The 18694-nt window shown below is 41.3% G+C and overlaps 1 protein-coding gene across 3 annotated transcripts; it reads right to left on the minus strand.

Moving 5' to 3' along the window:
• Positions 1-983: 983 nt before the first annotated feature.
• Positions 984-17112, minus strand: Rlim (ring finger protein, LIM domain interacting). Of its 3 annotated transcripts, none has more exons than XM_036174773.1 (5): positions 16891-17112; positions 15017-15073; positions 4779-4968; positions 4080-4163; positions 984-2669 (listed from the first exon to the last, which is right to left on the minus strand). In XM_036174773.1, the coding sequence occupies exons 3-5, from the start codon at positions 4942-4944 to the stop codon at positions 1093-1095; spliced, it is 1827 nt and encodes a 608-aa protein (XP_036030666.1). In that variant the 5' UTR covers positions 4945-4968; positions 15017-15073; positions 16891-17112; the 3' UTR covers positions 984-1092. The 3 variants fall into 3 exon arrangements, with proteins under 3 accessions (XP_036030666.1, XP_036030665.1, XP_036030667.1); XM_036174772.1 differs by having other exon boundaries at positions 15017-15078; XM_036174774.1 differs by lacking the exons at positions 15017-15073; positions 16891-17112 and adding an exon at positions 5867-5897.
• Positions 17113-18694: the final 1582 nt, after the last annotated feature.

The raw sequence follows: 18694 nt of genomic DNA on the forward strand, positions 1-18694 counted from the left end.
TGTGGCTGTCACTGTGGGAAACCAGTTCATGTGTGTATTACTGTCATCATGAAATGTTCTACTCTTCAGAGCTCTTTTCTTTACCCTCATCTATCGTTTCCTGCCTAAGTCCAAGTTAAGATGCATGCTCTCCATTGGTCTCTAAAGCAGTTTGATTCTGCATGGTCCTTTCCTCTTCATGTCACAGTAGCTGTTCACAAATACATTAAAGATAGATATGTTCTGCTCTTGACATCTACACACTTACAAAAGCAGCTTCGTACTTTGTTTGGTGTGTTTGTTATACTATGCTGGCTCACAAAAAGCAGTTCTCATTTCTAAGCATGGTACTTTACAATTTTGAATGCATTAATACAAGAGTGCATTGGAAAAGTACTGAGCCTCTACAAAATAGCTTTACATTTTTAAACAAATGAATGTGATTTTTTTTTCACTTACACAAGCATAGGCTTTTTTTTTAATATTTCCACAAGATAAATATCTCAATTAAACTATAAGTTCACTCTATTGTGTGCCACAGTGATGGGCTTAGGACAGTTAATACACTTAGAAGATTCTAACTGTTTAGTGTTATTTACACTGGTATGTCCATCATCACCTACTCTGGAAGGTGAACAAACAATATTCAGAATGTGACTGAATTTGTGTCAATAACTGGGAATGGTATTGTTTTAATTAACCACTTACAAAACACATAATGGAACTTAAGTCTTGAGTGGGAATTTTCTTCATGCCCCTCTTATGGCCTGGGAAACTTTAAAAAGAGGTCAGCAAGATAGTGAAAGGAGCCACTGCTAAGGCAGACCTTAAGATAACAAAGGGAAAAATGACAAGTGTATGTGGGTGAATTATCAGTAACAGGTTAGCAATTTATCTGGTACCGAAATCAAACATTCAAGTCCTAAAACATTGCTTTTGAAATATTCTTTTCATCCTGAAAGAGAAACTAAAGACGTGATTCCCTCAGAAAGCAGTGACTCAGGTTCAGGTTATGACTTTATATTTAAGCACCACTCAAAAAAAGTGGACATAAAGCAAGTAATTTGTTTGCCCATCACTATCCCAGCTCCACAGCTCAGAGTTCTGTTCTCATTACACAACACTTTCTCTGTTCCCAGAAGACAAGACTGCCCTGCGACATATGGGACAGGTGGAATTCTCCGACAGCCAGCGGTCGATGCAGTGGACGTGGTATTCATGGGAGCAAGGTAGTTTACGAAGTTTGTTGCCTTCTGTGTATTCTGTAATGCAAACACTACATGTTTTCAATGCATCATTTTCACCAAAACTTCTCATTGCCAAGTTATCAATCTGTTCTTTGGTGAGTCCTCTAGGTTGGTCGTCGTCATCCTCATTTAAGAGGAAGAACTGAGCCAGACTAAGGAATGGCAAAGAACCACTTTCATCGAATGCAACTGGGGCCCTATGTCGACCATCTCTCCTGGCGCCTGCTGGGCCAGAGGAGCCTCCTTCATTACTACTGCCTTCGAACATCTCTGAGCTACTTTCTGAACTTTCACCACTGGAACTGGGGCTAGGGCTAGAGCTGGACCCGGAACCAGAGCTGTTTCCACCAGAGCTCCCTCTTCCACTCCGTGACTCTCCTCTCTCCAAATTTCGACCGGAGACTGAGGCACTAGGCTCTGAGTCACTGTCACTATACATAAAGTAGCTTAGCTCACCAAAACCTGTCATTATCTGCCTTAACATGGTTTGAATTGCAACAGATGTCGTTTCACTTAAACCAGTATTTAAGATTCTGCGAATGGGAATCCTGATGGTACTGACATAGGTTCTCACACCTGCACGCTCAGAACGTGAAAAGGTGCGCCTAAAACCTCCGCGCTCACTTTCATAAGTGACTGTATTGTTTGGTGTCTGAGACCTTGACCGAGTTCTGCTAGCTATGCTATCTCTCTGCCGGTATTCTCCCGGACGAACTCTTCTTACTTGAAGATCAAGGACTATGGTCGGAGGTCTTTGACCAGATCCTGCAGATTCACCATTGGTACCTGTGTCTGAAGAACTTGTTCCCTGAACAGCATTTCTTGACCCAGAAGCTGCAAAAAGACCTCTACCTAGTAACTCAGGTCCAGTTATCTGCTGTCTCAGGGTCACATGGTGACGGGTTCTAGAACTTCCCTCAATCTCATTTACCAAAGGGTGCTCAAAAGTCTGCGATGAGATACTATGATGAGCTCTTCGTGGAATTTCACTTGTTGGGTGCAGAGGTGACCTACTTCTTTCAGCTCTAGCTCTGGTTCTCCGGTGTTCCGGGCTCCGGCTTCTTGCCCTCCTCTGACCTCTGGTGGATGGCACTTCTATTAATGCTTCGGTTAAATTGCGCTCTGACCTAGATGATCTGCCAGATGATGCCTCAGATGTTGGATTTTCTATTTGCCTTTGGCTGCTGTGTTCCATGTTTTCTACACTAAGACGTCTAGCAGATGGTTCATTTTCATTCTCTGGGGTTTGGCTTCCATTATTACGGTTAACATTTATCTCTAGACTGAATCTGAAGTCTCCACTGTTTGGGTTCGTTCGGCTCACTGCTCTCCAGGACTGATTTCCTCTCTGGCCACTTCTTGTTGTGTTGCCAGTCTGTCTGACAGAGTTAAGCCAATCTATTATGGAGTCACCATTGGCCATGTCATCGGAAGAGTCTCCACCTGTTAAAAACAAAGGAGGAGGAGAGGGAGAGAAAGGAGCTACAAGAATTAGGACAGTCATATAAAAAACATTGAAGAATTCTGCAATTCTGAACAAATTTTACATTTACAGGTCTTACACTGTATGTAACACTGATTTCTAAGTAAAAAGCAAAAAAAAAAAATTCAGGTGTTTGAAAAGAGAAAGCTAAGAGTAATAGAACTTTATTTTCAGAGGGGATCTGGAAGAAGTTGTTTTCACTATTTCATGAGCCTGCAATGGTTAATGGTGGTTCTCAACTGGTGGGTCTTGACCCCTGGGGGGGGATGTAAATGCCCGTTTCAGATATCCTGCATATCAGCTATTTACATTACAATTTATAAAGTAGCAAAATTGCAGTTCTGGAGTAGCAATGAAAACAGCTGTATGGCTGGGGTCCCCACAGCATGAGGAACTGTAGTAAAGGTCACAGCATTAGGAAGTGTGAGATCCGCTGCTCTAGAAGGAGCTGTGAGACTGAGAAAGCAACATGTTTTTCCTAGTCCACTGTCCAAACAAAAATCCAACTACATAGTCGCTACTTGTGGGGGGTTAGTTGTTGGTATTTTGGTTCCAATTATATTTCTACCAAATTTTCAGTCTCTATTACTTCATAGCAAAACCATAAACAAGGGTAATGGTTTATAATTACTTGAAGATTTGTCAATATCAAGCTCTTAAACTACCATGACAATGAAGACTGTATCAAATGAACAGCCTGAACCTAGAGTAACAGCATACCCAACAGCAGGTTCACAAACTAATCTACCGCCACAGCTCCTAGGTTCCTGCCAATCCCTATTTCCTGTGCAGAGGGAAGCACCAGTCCCGAGGTTGGAGGCAGCTTCCTTAGCAGCAGCACGGACACTCTGAACCAGTTAGTGCTAGGAACTGTGCTGTGCATTGCAGGGCATCAGGACGGCTGGCAGTAGAGCCACCCTCTGCCTGCTAGGTCCTACCAGCAAACCCGCAAAGTCAGGTGTGTCCACCAGTCTCTAGTCATCGCTAATATCCCAGGGGAACAAAATGACACCCAGTAGAAAGGCACTAGGGCAGACAAAGCAGCATTTCTTTTTTGCTGATGAAGCCACATTTATAAACAAGGAACTAAGTAGCAGGAAATTTCATGGCTGTGGAAAGCCAAGGGGAGAAAATCTCATTTAAATAGGCTACTTCTCACTGTGGCCCAATTAACACAAACAATCCAAAGGTGAGGCAGAATACAGCATGCTGACATTCTCACCAAATAGCAAGAAAATGCCTTCTCTTTTTATGAACAGTTACTTATCACCAAATTAACTTGTGGTTTTTCTGGTTAATCTTTGGCGACATTTACTATTATGAAGTTCCTGTCATTCCATCCACTACCCACCTCCCAAAACAAAATATACCTCTATTTTCATCTGAGCTCTGTGGTGGTGGGCCCTCTTTAATTTGTTGTAGTCTTCTGAGCAACTCCTCCTCAGTACTTTCTCCTGGAAAGTGAACAATGATTGCCAAATTACAAATGCAAATCAGCAAGTCGGTTTCAGTCTTTTCCACCCTCGTGATTCTTTCTGAAGAAGGGTCCATCCAGGCTGCCTCAGCCTCCTGTGCAGCTGGGATTACAGGCATATGCCACCAGGTCTTGTCTGGCTTTGTTATCTGAACTTTAAATTGACTTGCTAGAAACCACACCAAGTAACAACAGAGCCACAAGTGCAGCTAAGACATTCTAATTCAAGTCTGCTATTATTTGCTAGTCTTGCTAAAACCCTTACCTTTGAAAATGAATGAAACCATCCACAGGCTGGTGGAAACAGAAATGGGTTCTAACTAGGATCAAATGAGACCTTACCTGGGTGACAGACAGTAAGGACAGAGTTCTAGCTGCTGTTTCACCCAGAGCTAATTCTGTACAGTTACAGGTGGGACATAGTCACAGAATAGAAGATGACAAAATAAGATTAGAGTCTGTCCTAGAAACTAAAATCCTATTAGTTATTTTGTAGCAGGATGCATGGCTAGCTAGTAAAAAACATATTGTAAAATAAGCTATTTCTTAAAAACTCAGCAACTTACATATACACCTTACATTAGATATAGCTTACCTGGAGTGCCTAGCAAATTGTTGTCTCTCATAAGTCTATAATCTTCTTCACTCAGATTATTTACAAATTGATAGAAAGCTTCTTCCCTATCCAATCGGTCCATCTGACTTCTGCGCTGTGCTGCAGATTGATCATTTCCTTTATCGTTAGAATCGGAGTTTTCCATCTTGACGAACAAGTGGAAAATTATCTAAAAAGAGAAAGACCAACTTGAAAACAATGTCACCATGTATTCCAGTTTTCTTTACATGGAAACCGAGAATGCAGGTATAGAGGTGAATTTAAGAAGAACAAATATAGGAAAACTTTGGAAAGCACTGCTCTACTACTAGGAAGACGAGGTCAGGGAGTTAGCAAACTGTATGCTTATGCCAAATTCAGCGGTGTGGCCTGTTTCTATCTTCTTTGTAATCTAAAACTGGTTTTTATAATGAAGTGCTACGAACTGAACCCAGGGCCTTGCCTGCATCATAATGATACACATCCAGTTCCTGTGTTTTACAGTATCTCAGTCAGGGAAATCTGTGTGGTCTAGTTAACTCAAAACACAGCTCTCCTGCCTGAGCCTCTTGAGTGCTGGGCTTACAGAGGTGTGCCACAAAACATGGCTACTTGCACGTTTAAAAAAAGGTTTGTGATGTATGGAGACTATGAAATACACTCTTGGGTGTTCACAGCCATGCACACTTGTATTATAGTGGCAGAAGTGAACAACTCGGACAGCTTTGCACTGTTGCTCTCTGCACTTCCAGTTACCTCAATGCAATTGTAACGTGCCAGTCTTTCAGTATGGCATGTGCATCATCCTGTGACTTTTTAAAAAAATGTACAAGGACACACTCATTGTGGCAAGTGAAAAGTCTACCTGAACCCTGGACAGAAAGGTACAGCAGAGGGTACTTAATAGTCACCAGATTAGATGACCAAGGCCTCACTCCTCACTTAGGCATATATTATGAATGTGCTAAGAGTGTAAAATTAGACTAAAATACTTGTCAAAATACTCCCACTATAGGAAACCTATGCTCTGCAAATTAGAAAACTCAGAGTGAAGGATTTCATCTAGAAAGTCATAAAAATTTACATACCGGAGTATTATTCAGCTGTTAAAAATGAAATTATGGGGGTTGGGGATTTAGCTCAGTGGTAGAGCGCTTGCCTAGCAAGCGCAAGGCCCTGGGTTCGGTCCTCGGCTCTGGCAAAACAAAAAAACAAAAAAAAAATGAAATTATGGAATTTACAGGTCAATGAATGGAGCTAGAAAAATTCATCCTGAGTGAGGTAACCCAGACTCCAAGAAAAATACTGTGTCTCCTCTTATATGTGGATGTTATCTTTTAAGCCTTTGACAGACATGTTTTAATCCATATAACCAGAGGTTAGGGTTAAGTAAGGGACTAGGAGCAAGGATTTTTGATTGTCTGTTTATTTTCTAAGGGGAGGTGGAGTTGGGTGAGGGGAAACCATGGTCAATATAATGTATGCAAAGTATTTTCAATAAAAAGATAAAAATAAGGATTTAACCAAGTTTCCAAACTGCTTTTTCCTGTGTGAAGAAAGTCATTTTATCAACAGGAAATGAAATTTTGTTCAAGGGCAGAAATATGTACAAAGGAAATGAACTTGTTAGTATTAGCCTTTTGATTAATACAGTTCTACAAAACATCGAGGGTACTGAACAGGCTGTCATTGACCATGCAAGTAATAGAGTGGCTAGTGACGGGTTAACAAATACAAGAGTGTTCAAGTGTTTCTTTCCCTAGACAAGTGCTGATCATTCAAGTATAAATTAACTGTACACCTAGTCCCACGGATAGTCTCCATGACACAACAGGTGAAAATACAGCGTAGGCTTGGCCAGGCGGTGGTAGCACTCACCTTTAATCCCAGCACTTGGAAGGCAGAGGCCAGCCTGGGCCACAAAGTGAGTTCCAGGACAGCCAGGACTGTTACATAGAGAAACCCTGTCTCGGAAAAAAACAAACAAACAAACAAAAAAAACCCCTAAAAATAAATAAATAAATAAATAAATAGCCCAAGCTGGCCTTGAAATATCAATCTTCTTGGCCTAGCTTTCTCAGTGGTAAGATTAGACGTGTTTTAAAAGAAGCTGAGTAAGCACTTAATTCAGCATAACCTAAAGCAAATTTGTAAGTGAAATGATAAAAATATAGGTGGAGGAGGAAAAAACCTGGTGGGACTATTTACAAAGGTTCATGAAAATGCAAGATGTTTCTAAAGCTTCTGGTTAACCATTTTATTTTCCTCAACAAGTACTTTGAAGAAAATATTAGAATCCACCATGTTAGTGAACCCAGTAGCGTCAATATAAACCTCATTCTTGTAAATTTAATCACCTTTAGTTGTATGAGACAGGGTTTCACTATGTAGACTTAACTGGCCTAGAACTCACTTTGTAGATCAATGTGGCCTCAAACTCAGAGATCTGTCTGCTTCTACCTTCTGAGTGCTGGGATTCTGTTTTGAAGATAGGATCTTCCCTTGCAGCCTATGCTGGCCTTAAACTCATGGCAATTTTGCTTTATATGAGCCACAGGCTTAGCCTTTCCATACAGCATTTTGATGGCTTAACAATGGTTAGATTTTATTGTGATTTATAGGACTTGGGTCAAAGACCATTTTTTTCTTAATGAGAACAACCTCTCATACTACCTTCAAAACACAAATAGCTTGAGGAATCAGTTTGGCTGGTAACTAGTAGATAATGTCTCTTAATGAATAACAGGACAATCAATGCTTACATGCAAAACTTAAAGTTACTTTAACAGTAGGGAACACTGGTATCACAGGCTACCCACGAGCTCCAACTACAGTTCCAAAAGTACAAAGTGAATTTCCTCAGTTTCAACTTCATGCACTAGGACTAGAGCAATGGCTCAGTGGGTAAGAGAGCTTTGGCTGTTGCAGTAGAGAACCCAGATTTGGTTCTGAGCACTGACATGACAGCTCTCAACCATCTGTAACTCGATCTCTAAGGGATCTGACACTCTTTCCTGGCCTCCGCAGGCACCAAGCAATCACTTGGTACACATACATACACGCAGGTAAAAACACCCATACACACACAAAATAAATCTCAAAGTAAATTTATATAGTGTGTAGCTGAGGACCTTCTAGCCTTCAAGGGGAGGTGGCAACCCTAAGTAATAATATACTAAAAGGTACACTTGGGAACTGAATCACTAAGAGATTAAAACCATTAAAACCAAGCCTGTGGGCTGTTGAAGAGATTAGTACATGCATGTGCAAAGGCATTCTCAAATAGAAAGCCATAACACAAGAGAATATAAGCATAGTGTCAAACTAGAGCCAAGAGTTAACCAAACAGGGAAGCCAGTAAGTCTCCCTTTTAACACAACAGTATAACAAGACTGCCCCCAAATGGAGAGCTAATCAGCACCTTAAAGCAAGCAAACTACCTGAATCTGCAGTCCTATCATAGAGAAGTTAGAACAGACTGAATTCAAAAAGACCATCAGAACTACAATGTCACTAAGTACAGGTTATTTCTCCCCTTGTCCTGGAATAAAGTAATATTGAGCTGTATGTTCCAATGACACAAAATTCTACCACTTTCTTGGCAAAGCCTATGGAGATAGTATGAGACCCTGCCTCAAAACAGAACAAAAAGATGAGCTCCAAATTCCTTTTACTTCCATAGCGACACACTGCTCTACACTTCCCTTGCACTCATTAATACACATCTGAGAAATCTCTCCACATAGTTCTGTAACATACTTTTACTCCAAAACTGCAAGCAAACTAGGAAGGCCTTGCTAAACAGAACACAGTGATTGCTACAGTAGTGGCTTTCATCACAAAGTCGGTTCCAGGGTTGGGGATTTAGCTCAGTGGTAGAGAGAGCTTGCCACGAAAGCACAAGGCCCTGGGTTCGATCCTCAGCTTAAAAAAAAAAAAAAGTCGGTTCCTTGTAGTGATTTTGGGGTCAGTCTGGGGAGAACCAAATCTGACTTGATTCATTTCCCCACTTCCGCCCCAACTCTCCATCCTTTCTGCTTTAAATCTGCATTGGCTAAGAGTGGAGTAAGTAAAGGGATTTCAGCCCTGGGAAGGCACATCCATCCTGCAGGGACAGTCACATGGGGAGTTATGACTGCAAGAAGGTGCCAGAGCCTCAGGTGACTGCTTCCATGTGAAATAAAAGGAAATTCTGAATGCACGTGCCTGGTAAACCAATCCTCCTGTCAAATACTCGATGGACCCTAGTCTCACTTTAAGGAGTCTTGCACTAGCTGTGTCATGGAATTAAGAAAGGCAAATGTAACTCACAAGTTCTATTGTTTAGGGAGTGAAAAAAGAACATTTTTAAAAGCTAAGGTGTATTCAAGATGTTAGGGAACCATGATCCAAATAACCAAATACAGACTTTTCTCTACCTTAGTATGAAAATGTCAGTAAAAAATGTTAAAAATGGTTCTTCAGACATATATGAGTGAAGGAAATGTGATCTTTTCCAGATGAACTAGTGATAGAGAAAAAGGCTGGGGCATAATGCTCAGTGGCAGAGTGCTTGCCTACTATGTGTGAAGACCCGAATACCTGAAGTGAGTAGAGGAGACAAAAAGGCCTCCACACCCTGCACTCCTTCCACATCACCAGACAGGATCTTTAGCTATCACCTTATTCTCAAGGTTTACTATTCATGACACAGATCATATACTTGTACATATGATTAGCTTCAGCTATTTTAAAACAATTATTTACTCAAAAGATTACTAATGTGCCGGGCGGTGGTAGTGTACATCTTTAATCTCAGCACTCAAGAGGCAAAGGCAGGTGGATCTCTGTGAGTTCGAGGCCAGCCTGGTCCACAGAGTGAGATCCAGGACAGCCTGGACTACAACCTTGTCCAGTGATTTGTCAAAGCCCTGTGGACAATAAATGGTCAGCAATTAAATACAGGTTTACTGATTCCAAAGTCAATCAACTTTCCTCTAAATGACTACTGCCTCCCAGTAAATCCCAGATTGTGTGCTTTAAGATACATCCCTTAAATCCCAACGGCATGGCTACTGAATCCCATGGGCTTTTTATACCAGTTCTTATAACTAAAAAGCCTTTTTGTAGTGCTGAGGATTGAACCTAGGGCTTTTTATATGCAAGACAAGCACCCTACCACACTGAGCTACATCCTTAGCACTCTTTGAGACATTTTTACTATTACCTTCCTGCCTCAACCTCCAAAGTAGCTGGGATTAAATCATGAAGCCCATTAACAAAACAAATTGGTAATCACTCTTCCACTGAGTTATACTCCTAGCCCCAAAAACATCTTGTACTGGCACAAACAGCTAGATTTTCTCTTTTCTGATCTGCTTTTGGAGGGACATGGGCTCACTATCTAGCCTAGTCCCATGTCACCATGCTGGCTCTGTAATTTGATAGTGCTGGGAGCTGACTGTGCATATTAGGCAAACACTCTACCACTGAGCCACACAGCTCAGTTTGCATTCTCTTTATTTTTTCCACTTTTTTGGTCAATAAAGTACTAGCACCAAAAGGAAAAACTACCTGTTCATTCAACCATAGCCAGGTATGATTATGGATGCCTTAATCCCAGCACTCAGGGAAGGCAAATCTCTGAGTTTGAGGACAGCCAGGGATACACAGTGAAACACTCTCTCACTATGGTTAAAATAGGTTAAACCAGCTGGGCGATGGTGGTGCACACCTTTAATCCCAGCAATTGGAGGTAGAAGCAGGAGTATCTGTGAGTTCAAGGTAGCCTGTCCTATAAATCAAGTTCTAGGACAGTCAGGGTTCTGCTATACAAAGAAAGTCTGTCTCAAAAAATCAAACCAAACAACAAAAAACGTTGAAGCATGAGATAGGCCTGTGGCAAAGGTCTGGAATCCTAGCTAATAGAAGACTAAGGCAGGAGGATCCCAAGTTCAAGGCCTGTCTATGCTTAAGTTAGTTCCAGGGTAGCCTAGGCAAATTCATGAGATGTGATCTCAAATTACAAAAGAAAAAGTAAAAAGGGGCTTAGGGCTAGAACTTAGTAGTAGAACACTTGCCTGGTATGCATAAGACTCTTACATCTTATGTCAAACCCTAGTTCCACCAAAAACAAATACAAAGTTAAATCAAATGATCCACTTAGATTTGAAGTCAGGATAAAAAGTACCATCATGTATTTAGATACCAAAAATGTTAAAAATTTTTCTTTGTAGAATTTTAAAGTTCATTAAATTTATAATAGATAAATGGATGGAAGTTTAGCTGTGCTTTTCTGTCATCTCTCACTTTTAAAAATATGAAGCATTACCCCCCCCCCAAAAAAAAACCACAAAAAAAAAACCCCACAAGAAACAGCACTGGGCATGGTGAAACATACCTTTAATTCCAACACTCAGAAGGCAACAGGCAGAACTCTTGAGTTCTAGGCTAGACAGGGCTACAGTGAGACCCTTTCTCAAAACAAACCACAAAAAGAAAACAAGGACAGAGGGACTAGAGAGATGGCTACATGCTATAGAATACTTGTTACTCTTACAGAAGACCTGATTTGACTCCCAGCACTACACAGTGGCTCACTACCATCAGTAACTTTGGTTCCAGGAAATCTGACAACCTTTCCTGGCCTAAATGAGCAATAGTCATACACACGCGCATGCACATACGTGTGTGTGTGTGTGTGTGTGTGTGTGTGTGTGTGTGTGTGTGTGTGTGTACGTACACATATACAGGTAAAATACTCATACAAATAAAATAAATTAATCTAATAAAAAGACAGGACAAGGTTGTTTTACTGCATTTATTTATGGGAAGAGTGCGCTCATCAACCACATGATTTGTTGAAACATTTCCAGAAGTAGACTAGTAGAACATAGAGTGCATTCAGCACTACTGAGATACCACAGCAATGAGCTTACAGAGTACCTGAAGAGTAAGGGACACTTAGCTTCACTTAGACTTTCCTATCTTTACCTCTTATAAAGGGTAGCTGAAAAATCCAAAAGGGATTCAGGAATGTCCCTCATGTCTAATCTCTTGGCAGGAAGAGAACTGACATGCAATTCACAGTTACAACCACAAGCCTCTAAAACAATTGAATTGAAAGAGTATTAAGAACTATATAGTAAAAAAAATTAAATGACAGAAAACTCTGCTATGCTACCAATTTATAAGATCAAGTTAGTGGGAAGCCACTATGATGACATTTCATTCCACTGAAGTAATTCAGACAGGAAATTTAATCTTCACCCAACCATTCCATGTTCCTTTATTATTGTTCTACCTTGTTAAATCAGAATTTGTTCACTATAAACTCAATTTTGAACTGCTGGTTTTATTATTCTGAAGAACTTAAAAAATATCCCATAGATTTCTATGTTTATTGTAAAAGGCAATTAACACAAAAATCTCTGATTATTAGTAGTGTTGACAGTAACTGGTAACTACAGTACTATTTCAGGACATAAGATGTCCCATCAAGCTGGGACTGTGAAGCACTCCTATAATCCCAGCAGTTGGAAGACTGAGGAAGGAGGATCATGAGTTCAAGGCTGGCTTGGGCCTCTCATCAAAAAAAAAAAAAAAAAAAAAAGAAAACAAAATAAAAAATACTTTCTCTGAAATACCTGGAGGATGAGACAGGAGGATTTCCATGAGGTTGCTATATAATTAACTCCAGGACAACTTGGACTACAAAACAGACATTGCCCCAAAAAATAAATAAATAAATAAATAAATAAATAAATGAATAAATAGATAAATAGATAAAACAACCAAAAAAGACTAGCCTATCACTTATATCGATCACTTAATTTTAGTTGAGGAAAACGATAAGCTCAAACTTGCTGATAACTAAATCGTCCTGAACCAGTGTTCCTACATAGAAATCATGAGGTTGGGCCTTTAACCCTGACGCATACACTAAGAACACCCCCCCCCCCCCCCCCCCCCTGTTTTTTTTTTTTTTTTTTTTGGTTTTTTGAGGCAGGGTTTCTCTGTGTAGCTTTGCGCCTTTTTCCTGGAACTCACTTGGCCTCGAACTCACAGAGATCCGCCTGGCTCTGCCTCCCGAGTGCTGGGATTAAAGGTGTGCGCCACCACCGCCCGGCAAAGATTTATTTGTTTGTTTGTTTGTTTGTTTGTTTTTCCCCAGAGCTGAGGACTGAACCCACTGAGCTAACTCCCCAACCCACTAAGAACCTTCTATACCTGTACTTGCGCTATCATTAAACACAAGCATCTCCCCACACAGAAAGAGCTTTCTCATCAAACCCCCTTAGACTGTCTAATCTGTAGACGTGCAGTTATTACCTTTAACCTACCTAAACACACATACACACACAATGTGCTGCTGTCTACTACAGATATTTGTCCCACACATATATCGGTGCTTTTATGATTAATGACATTAAAATCTCAAGTTAAAGCATTGTAATATGAGAAAATCTAGAGCAAAAATGACAATTCATTTTTCAGGTGGAAAACGCTATGTTCAAAAACATATATGCCCATAATTGAGGAATTATCTTTGAAAAAAATCTCAGTTATTTAGAGGGGGAAAGAGGAACTGTTTTACAGCATCTAGGAAATGTCCCTATTCAGAACTGAGAAAAACGTAATGAAGGAAAAAACAGACATAGAACTATTACTATCTTAGTGTTGATTATCAAAGATTAAAGTACTATATAAAGTGGGACATGAGGATTCAGAAATCTCTCTTATTCAAAAATGTCAAAGAACTTCACCTACAAAAGAAAATGTCCTCATCCTGGGCACTAACCCCAAAATGCAGCACCTTGTTGGTCTAGTTTGGACTGTTATTTGCTACCCACTCAATGGTAAATCAAAGAACAGGATGCTAGTCAGTGAGGGTATTCTCTTCCCCAGTCCTATAGGACTATGGAAAAAGTATAGTAATACAATTCTATAAATGTAAATGCTCCACTTGACCTGCTCTTACTGAAAGCCTTACTATAATGTTTACCAACTGAAAGATAGCGGCCTAACATTTCTAAAGATTTCATTGAGCTATTTCTTTAAGAGTCCTGAATATATATAATTTTTATTTTTTTGGGAGGAGGTCTCACTATGTAGAACTGGCTGGCCTAGAACTCACGTCTAGATCAGTGAGCTGGACTCAAATTGTGGTGATCCTATGTCTGCACTCCTCTCCCCCACCAAATGCCACTATTCCAGATGTGGGCCACCATGACAGACTCTGATTTATAAAGTAAATTTATCAACTTACACCCAAAGCAGTAACAGTTAAAACATGAACTGTTAACAAACCATCCAAATAATGCATAGTTGCTGGATAACTCTTACCTGTTCCACTGAGGCAAACGATTTTTACAAGCTAATGACAGTTTCTGATGCAGGATAACGTAGAGATTATTGCTTTCAATTTCCACTAGTTTCCTGATGTAACTAGATGGCAACAAGTTTGTTGACTTCAAGTCAAATGAGGGTTCCACCACATACTGATTTTTAACAAATCACCCAACCTTCTCTCGGGGTAGTCTGTTTCCTCTCTAAAATAGTTACCATCCCCATGAAGGTCTGATTGGGAAGATCACAAAATAATACACGCCAAACCCAGAGCCTAGCACACGCTCCTTCAAGAAAAGTTACTTATAAATGTAGCCTAGTTAACTATCCAGCAAAATGTGCTTAGGACAGTCCAAGTTTGCACATGTTTTCTAGAAGTACTTATTAACAATGTTCCACTTACTTTTAAGTGCCCTGGTTAGTGCAAGCAATTTATGTGGTAATAATAACGTGATATGTTATGACAGAAATAATAATGATAATGATAACAATAATAATGACAGAATTAATTCCAATTAGAATAATACATACCAATGTGGCTTCTTGAATCTTGAAGGGGGGAAAAATAAGATGGCAGACAAAATAACTCACATTCTATACAGATTTCACTTAGTTATTCACCAAACATTTAAAAGCAATTTCTTATACCCAGGTCTTTCCAATAATGTCTTAAAACAGCCTAATTTTTCCTTTCAGTACTATAAAAGTTTGGGTAATTTTAGATTATTTTTAAAATAAAATCCACAGCTAAAGCATAGGTGACTTTCAGGTACCCTTTGAATTCACAGTAAAAAGCACCCACCCTCATCATGAAGAACCCACTCAAAACACAGGAACTGTAGAACATAACAACATATTTGTAAATACATTCTACAAATACATCATCAGGAGACAAAACAAAAAATAATTACCTGTCTGTTATGACATAGTACTGAAATCCAATAAACTGGGATTTAGTTTTCTTCACTCTGCTCTAGAAGAAAAAAAATTCATTATTCTTCCTTTCATAGAATCCACACTTTCATTGAAATAAAACAAATTCTTTAAAACACATACCATATGTATTTTGGTATCATAACTCAAATTAATTCAATGTTAGTATTAGAATATTTGGGGAACCAAGAGGGTCAGAGGGAACCAGGAGTTAGATAAACGACTTCCTTTAATGGCCAAGAGGCACTCTACCTTTTAATATTAGCTTGTTTAAAACAAGCCTTTCCTTATCAGACTAGTAATTATTTTCAGATTCTAAGAGTCATTTTCAAGGACTTATTTGGTACACTACACTAGCCTAATGCAGAAACCAAAGTAATAAAAACCATGAGGACATCTTAGGCTAAAGAATGTTTGTGACCCTTTTCAGTAAGAGGAACTGCCCTAAAATAGTTCCTTTAAGGGGTACTCGGCTTGGTCTTTCTAGATAGTTAACCTGTATTTCAGAAACTGATTTGAGAAAAAGGCCAGCCTGTAATTGTGCCTGCCTCCTCTCCAGAGGACTCTGATCTGATGGGAAGATGAGTAACTTTGTAATTGTGAAAAATCAAAGAAACGATTAGCACTACATTATTATTTTTTCTGTCTCCAATCATCTAAACGCACTGTGGTTAATTATGATTCAAGAAATGTAAGCAACTGGTTTCTAGTAAAAAAAAAAAAAATTGTGGGGCCTGCCAGTGGTGCATGAAAATCTGATATAAATCCTTTTGCCCCCAAAAAGAAAAAAATGACCTTAATAACTAGTCTGCTAGGCCTCAGACTGCTAGACTAACCTGTGGAATAAGTATGGTGAAACTGTCTAGGCAAAGAACGTGGCTGTCTCCTCCATCTTGAAATTAATCAGCATAAGGGGAAAAGGGACTGAGTATTCAGGAAGCAGAAGCCCAACCGGTTAATACTAGTTACTAAGCTATGGCGTACGTGGCAGGTACCGCCCGCAGAAGCTGGAGACCCTTAGGGGTTTTGGAGTGGGGGAGGGGTATGACTGCTGTCGGATCACACGAATATTAACTTGAAAATAATTTGGCTCAATTCCCACACTTACCCAGGGAAAACAACCCCCAACGTCTTTTCCCTCCGTTTTTTTTTTTTTTTTTTTTTTGTTTTGGTTTTTTTGGGGGGCGCGGGGGGCGGGGGACGGGGGTGGGGGAGTGGGAAGAGATCCTTCTAGTAATATCTGGCCAAGGATACACCAGGGCTAAAGGAGCAAGGAAGCAAACCAAATTTGTCCCGGATCCTCGGGGAAGACTGACATCGTAGCCCCAGAGGGCAACTAATTGGCAATGCCCTCCAGAAGGGTTCAAAATGGGGCTTTGCGAACTCTGGGAAAATCTGAAGGCCCAAGAGTTCCCAACATCTGACTTACAGCACCTCCAGCCGACTTCCCCAAACCCTAGCCCGGTCAGCAACGCGGAGCGACGAGGGGGCAACTTCGAGTAAGGCGAAGAACTGGAGACGCGTACATTCTCACGCCTGAGGCCCAAAGTCCAGGTTCGCCTCCCCGGCGTTCTGAGCTTGGGAGGACCGGGCCGCGACTCCGGGGCCACGGAGAGGAAGTCCTACCCACCTCCTTCCCCCCTCTTCCACGAACCGGCCGCCACACACCACCCAGCTAAAATGGCAGCGGCGACTACGCCACGGAGCCCCCCGCAGCCACCAGCCGGGGTCCGGAGGCCGTGCTGGGTGTCTCGGCCGCAGCCGGCCACTCGGGCCATTTTGAGAGCCGCGGCGCCGCTGCCTTGCTCCAGCCCGACATCCCAGTTCTCAGGGTGCCCGTGCCTTCACTTACTCGGGGATTCCGACCGAGAGCGAACTCGCTGGACGCCGCCGCTGCCACCGAGGCTCCGCCGTGCCACTGCCTCCGCGGCTCTCTAGCCCGCCTCCGAACCTTTGGTAGAGACCCGCCTCTAGCCCAGCGCCCGTTCTAAGACGTAGCTCAAGCAGCCATTACCTTCCCCATTGTTACCTAGCGCTGACAGGAAACGACTGCCCACAACAGGAAGTGATGGCGCAGCGTCCCGACTTCTCAGGCCCAGTCCCAGACTGCTAGTCAGCCAATCCCAGCTGATTCCTCGAAAAGACTCAGTGGGCAGAGGAGGGGACCGGTAGACTACCAGACGAGGCGGGGAGGCGGGGAGGGAAAAAATGCTGCTGTGACGCCCACCATGTGACAGGCCCCACCCTCCTTCGCCATTTTGAATTGTGGCGAGAAATTCGCGTTCTGAGAATTGTGGGAACCTTCGCTTTCCCATTTTGAAAACTGAAGGACGTCACAGTCGGGCCGCCTGAAGCCCTTTTCAGAGAACAAGAATGAAGTATCAATGTTAAGTGCCATTGATCCACACAGTCCAGACTAGCGTAGACGGCAGGCAACATTTTATTCAGCACGTATTTATTGCCAACTGTAGATCAAGCACAGCCGTAGATGTTGCGAAAGTTGAACCAAAAATAAAGTTGAAATAGTCTAGAAATAGAATTCTCAGTTCATACGGGATTTGGTAATCTAGCGTGAACAAAAATTTAAAATACATTTATTTGTTGCTCAGTACTGGAGTTTGAAAGTGGGAGAGGGGTCACTGTAGGGAGCAAACCAAAATTTGCAATGTTAAAAAGTGAGGAAGGACGCCACGAGGCTCTCTAACTTGAGTACTCTAAAGGGGCGGTGACTGTGAATGGATGGGAAAATCTGAGAGCAGATGCTAATGACTAAAGGAAGGAATGAAGGGAATGCACAGTACAGCTTCCAGTTCCCATTGAACACTTAAAGGGGAAAAGAACCTTAAACCAGTGTTTTAAGGATGTCTCTGTGTCCCAACCCCCATTCTGTTTTCTGTTAAAAGGATAGGTAAAGTAGCTTTTTTATTGTTTTTCCAATAGGCCTAATTTATTCCTACCTCAACTGCTTAAACTAGGCTGGAAGCCCTGTGGTGGTGGCGCACACCTTTAGTCCCAGCCCTTGGGAGGCTGAGGCAGTCAGATCTCTGTGAGTTCGAGGCCAGCCTGGGCTGCAGCTTGAGTTCTAGAACAGTCGGGGCTACACAGAGAAACACTGTACAAACAGAAACACCAAGCAAACAAACAAATATAAACTAGGCTGGAATATTTCTTGGATTTTTTTTTTCATTAATCATCTAGGCTTCACCTCACCTCCCAGAGAAACCTTCTGTGACCACCCTGTTTAACCTAACTTCTCCAATGCCCTTACCTGCTTGTCTGTAAAGCACTTAATAAACTATTTATCTCACTGTTTAAGAACACAATAAAAACCCCAGAACTGGGGAGGCTGAGGCAGGAGGACCGCTGAGAGTTGGAGGCCATCCTGGGCTACATAGTGAATTCTAGGCCAGCCTGAGTTAAAATGTAAGACTTTTTTTTTTTTTTTAATGGAGAGTCTCTCTCTGAGACCCAGGCTGGCCTTGAATCTACAGTCAAGCTTCTGCTTTCCAAGTACTGATATTTCAAACCTGCACTATTACTCACTGCTCAAAATTCATGTAACTTTTAAAAGACAATTTGGTAATGTTTGCCAAAAACCTCAATGTATCTGGGCATGACAGTGTTTGCCTGTTATGCCAGCACCTAAGAGAATAAAG

This window comes from Onychomys torridus, chromosome X (assembly GCF_903995425.1).
Source record: "Onychomys torridus chromosome X, mOncTor1.1, whole genome shotgun sequence".
Lineage (NCBI taxonomy): Eukaryota > Metazoa > Chordata > Mammalia > Rodentia > Cricetidae > Onychomys > Onychomys torridus.

Coding starts and splice junctions, on each gene's coding strand:
- Rlim (XM_036174773.1), bottom strand. CDS start 4,944: ATGGAAAACTCCGATTCTAACGATAAAGGAAATGATCAATCTGCAGCA. Junction 4,164..4,778: donor CAATTTGCTAGGCACTCCAG/GTAAGCTATATC, acceptor TTCACTTTCCAG/GAGAAAGTACTGAGGAGGAG. Junction 2,670..4,079: donor GAGCTCAGATGAAAATAGAG/GTATATTTTGTT, acceptor TGTTTTTAACAG/GTGGAGACTCTTCCGATGAC.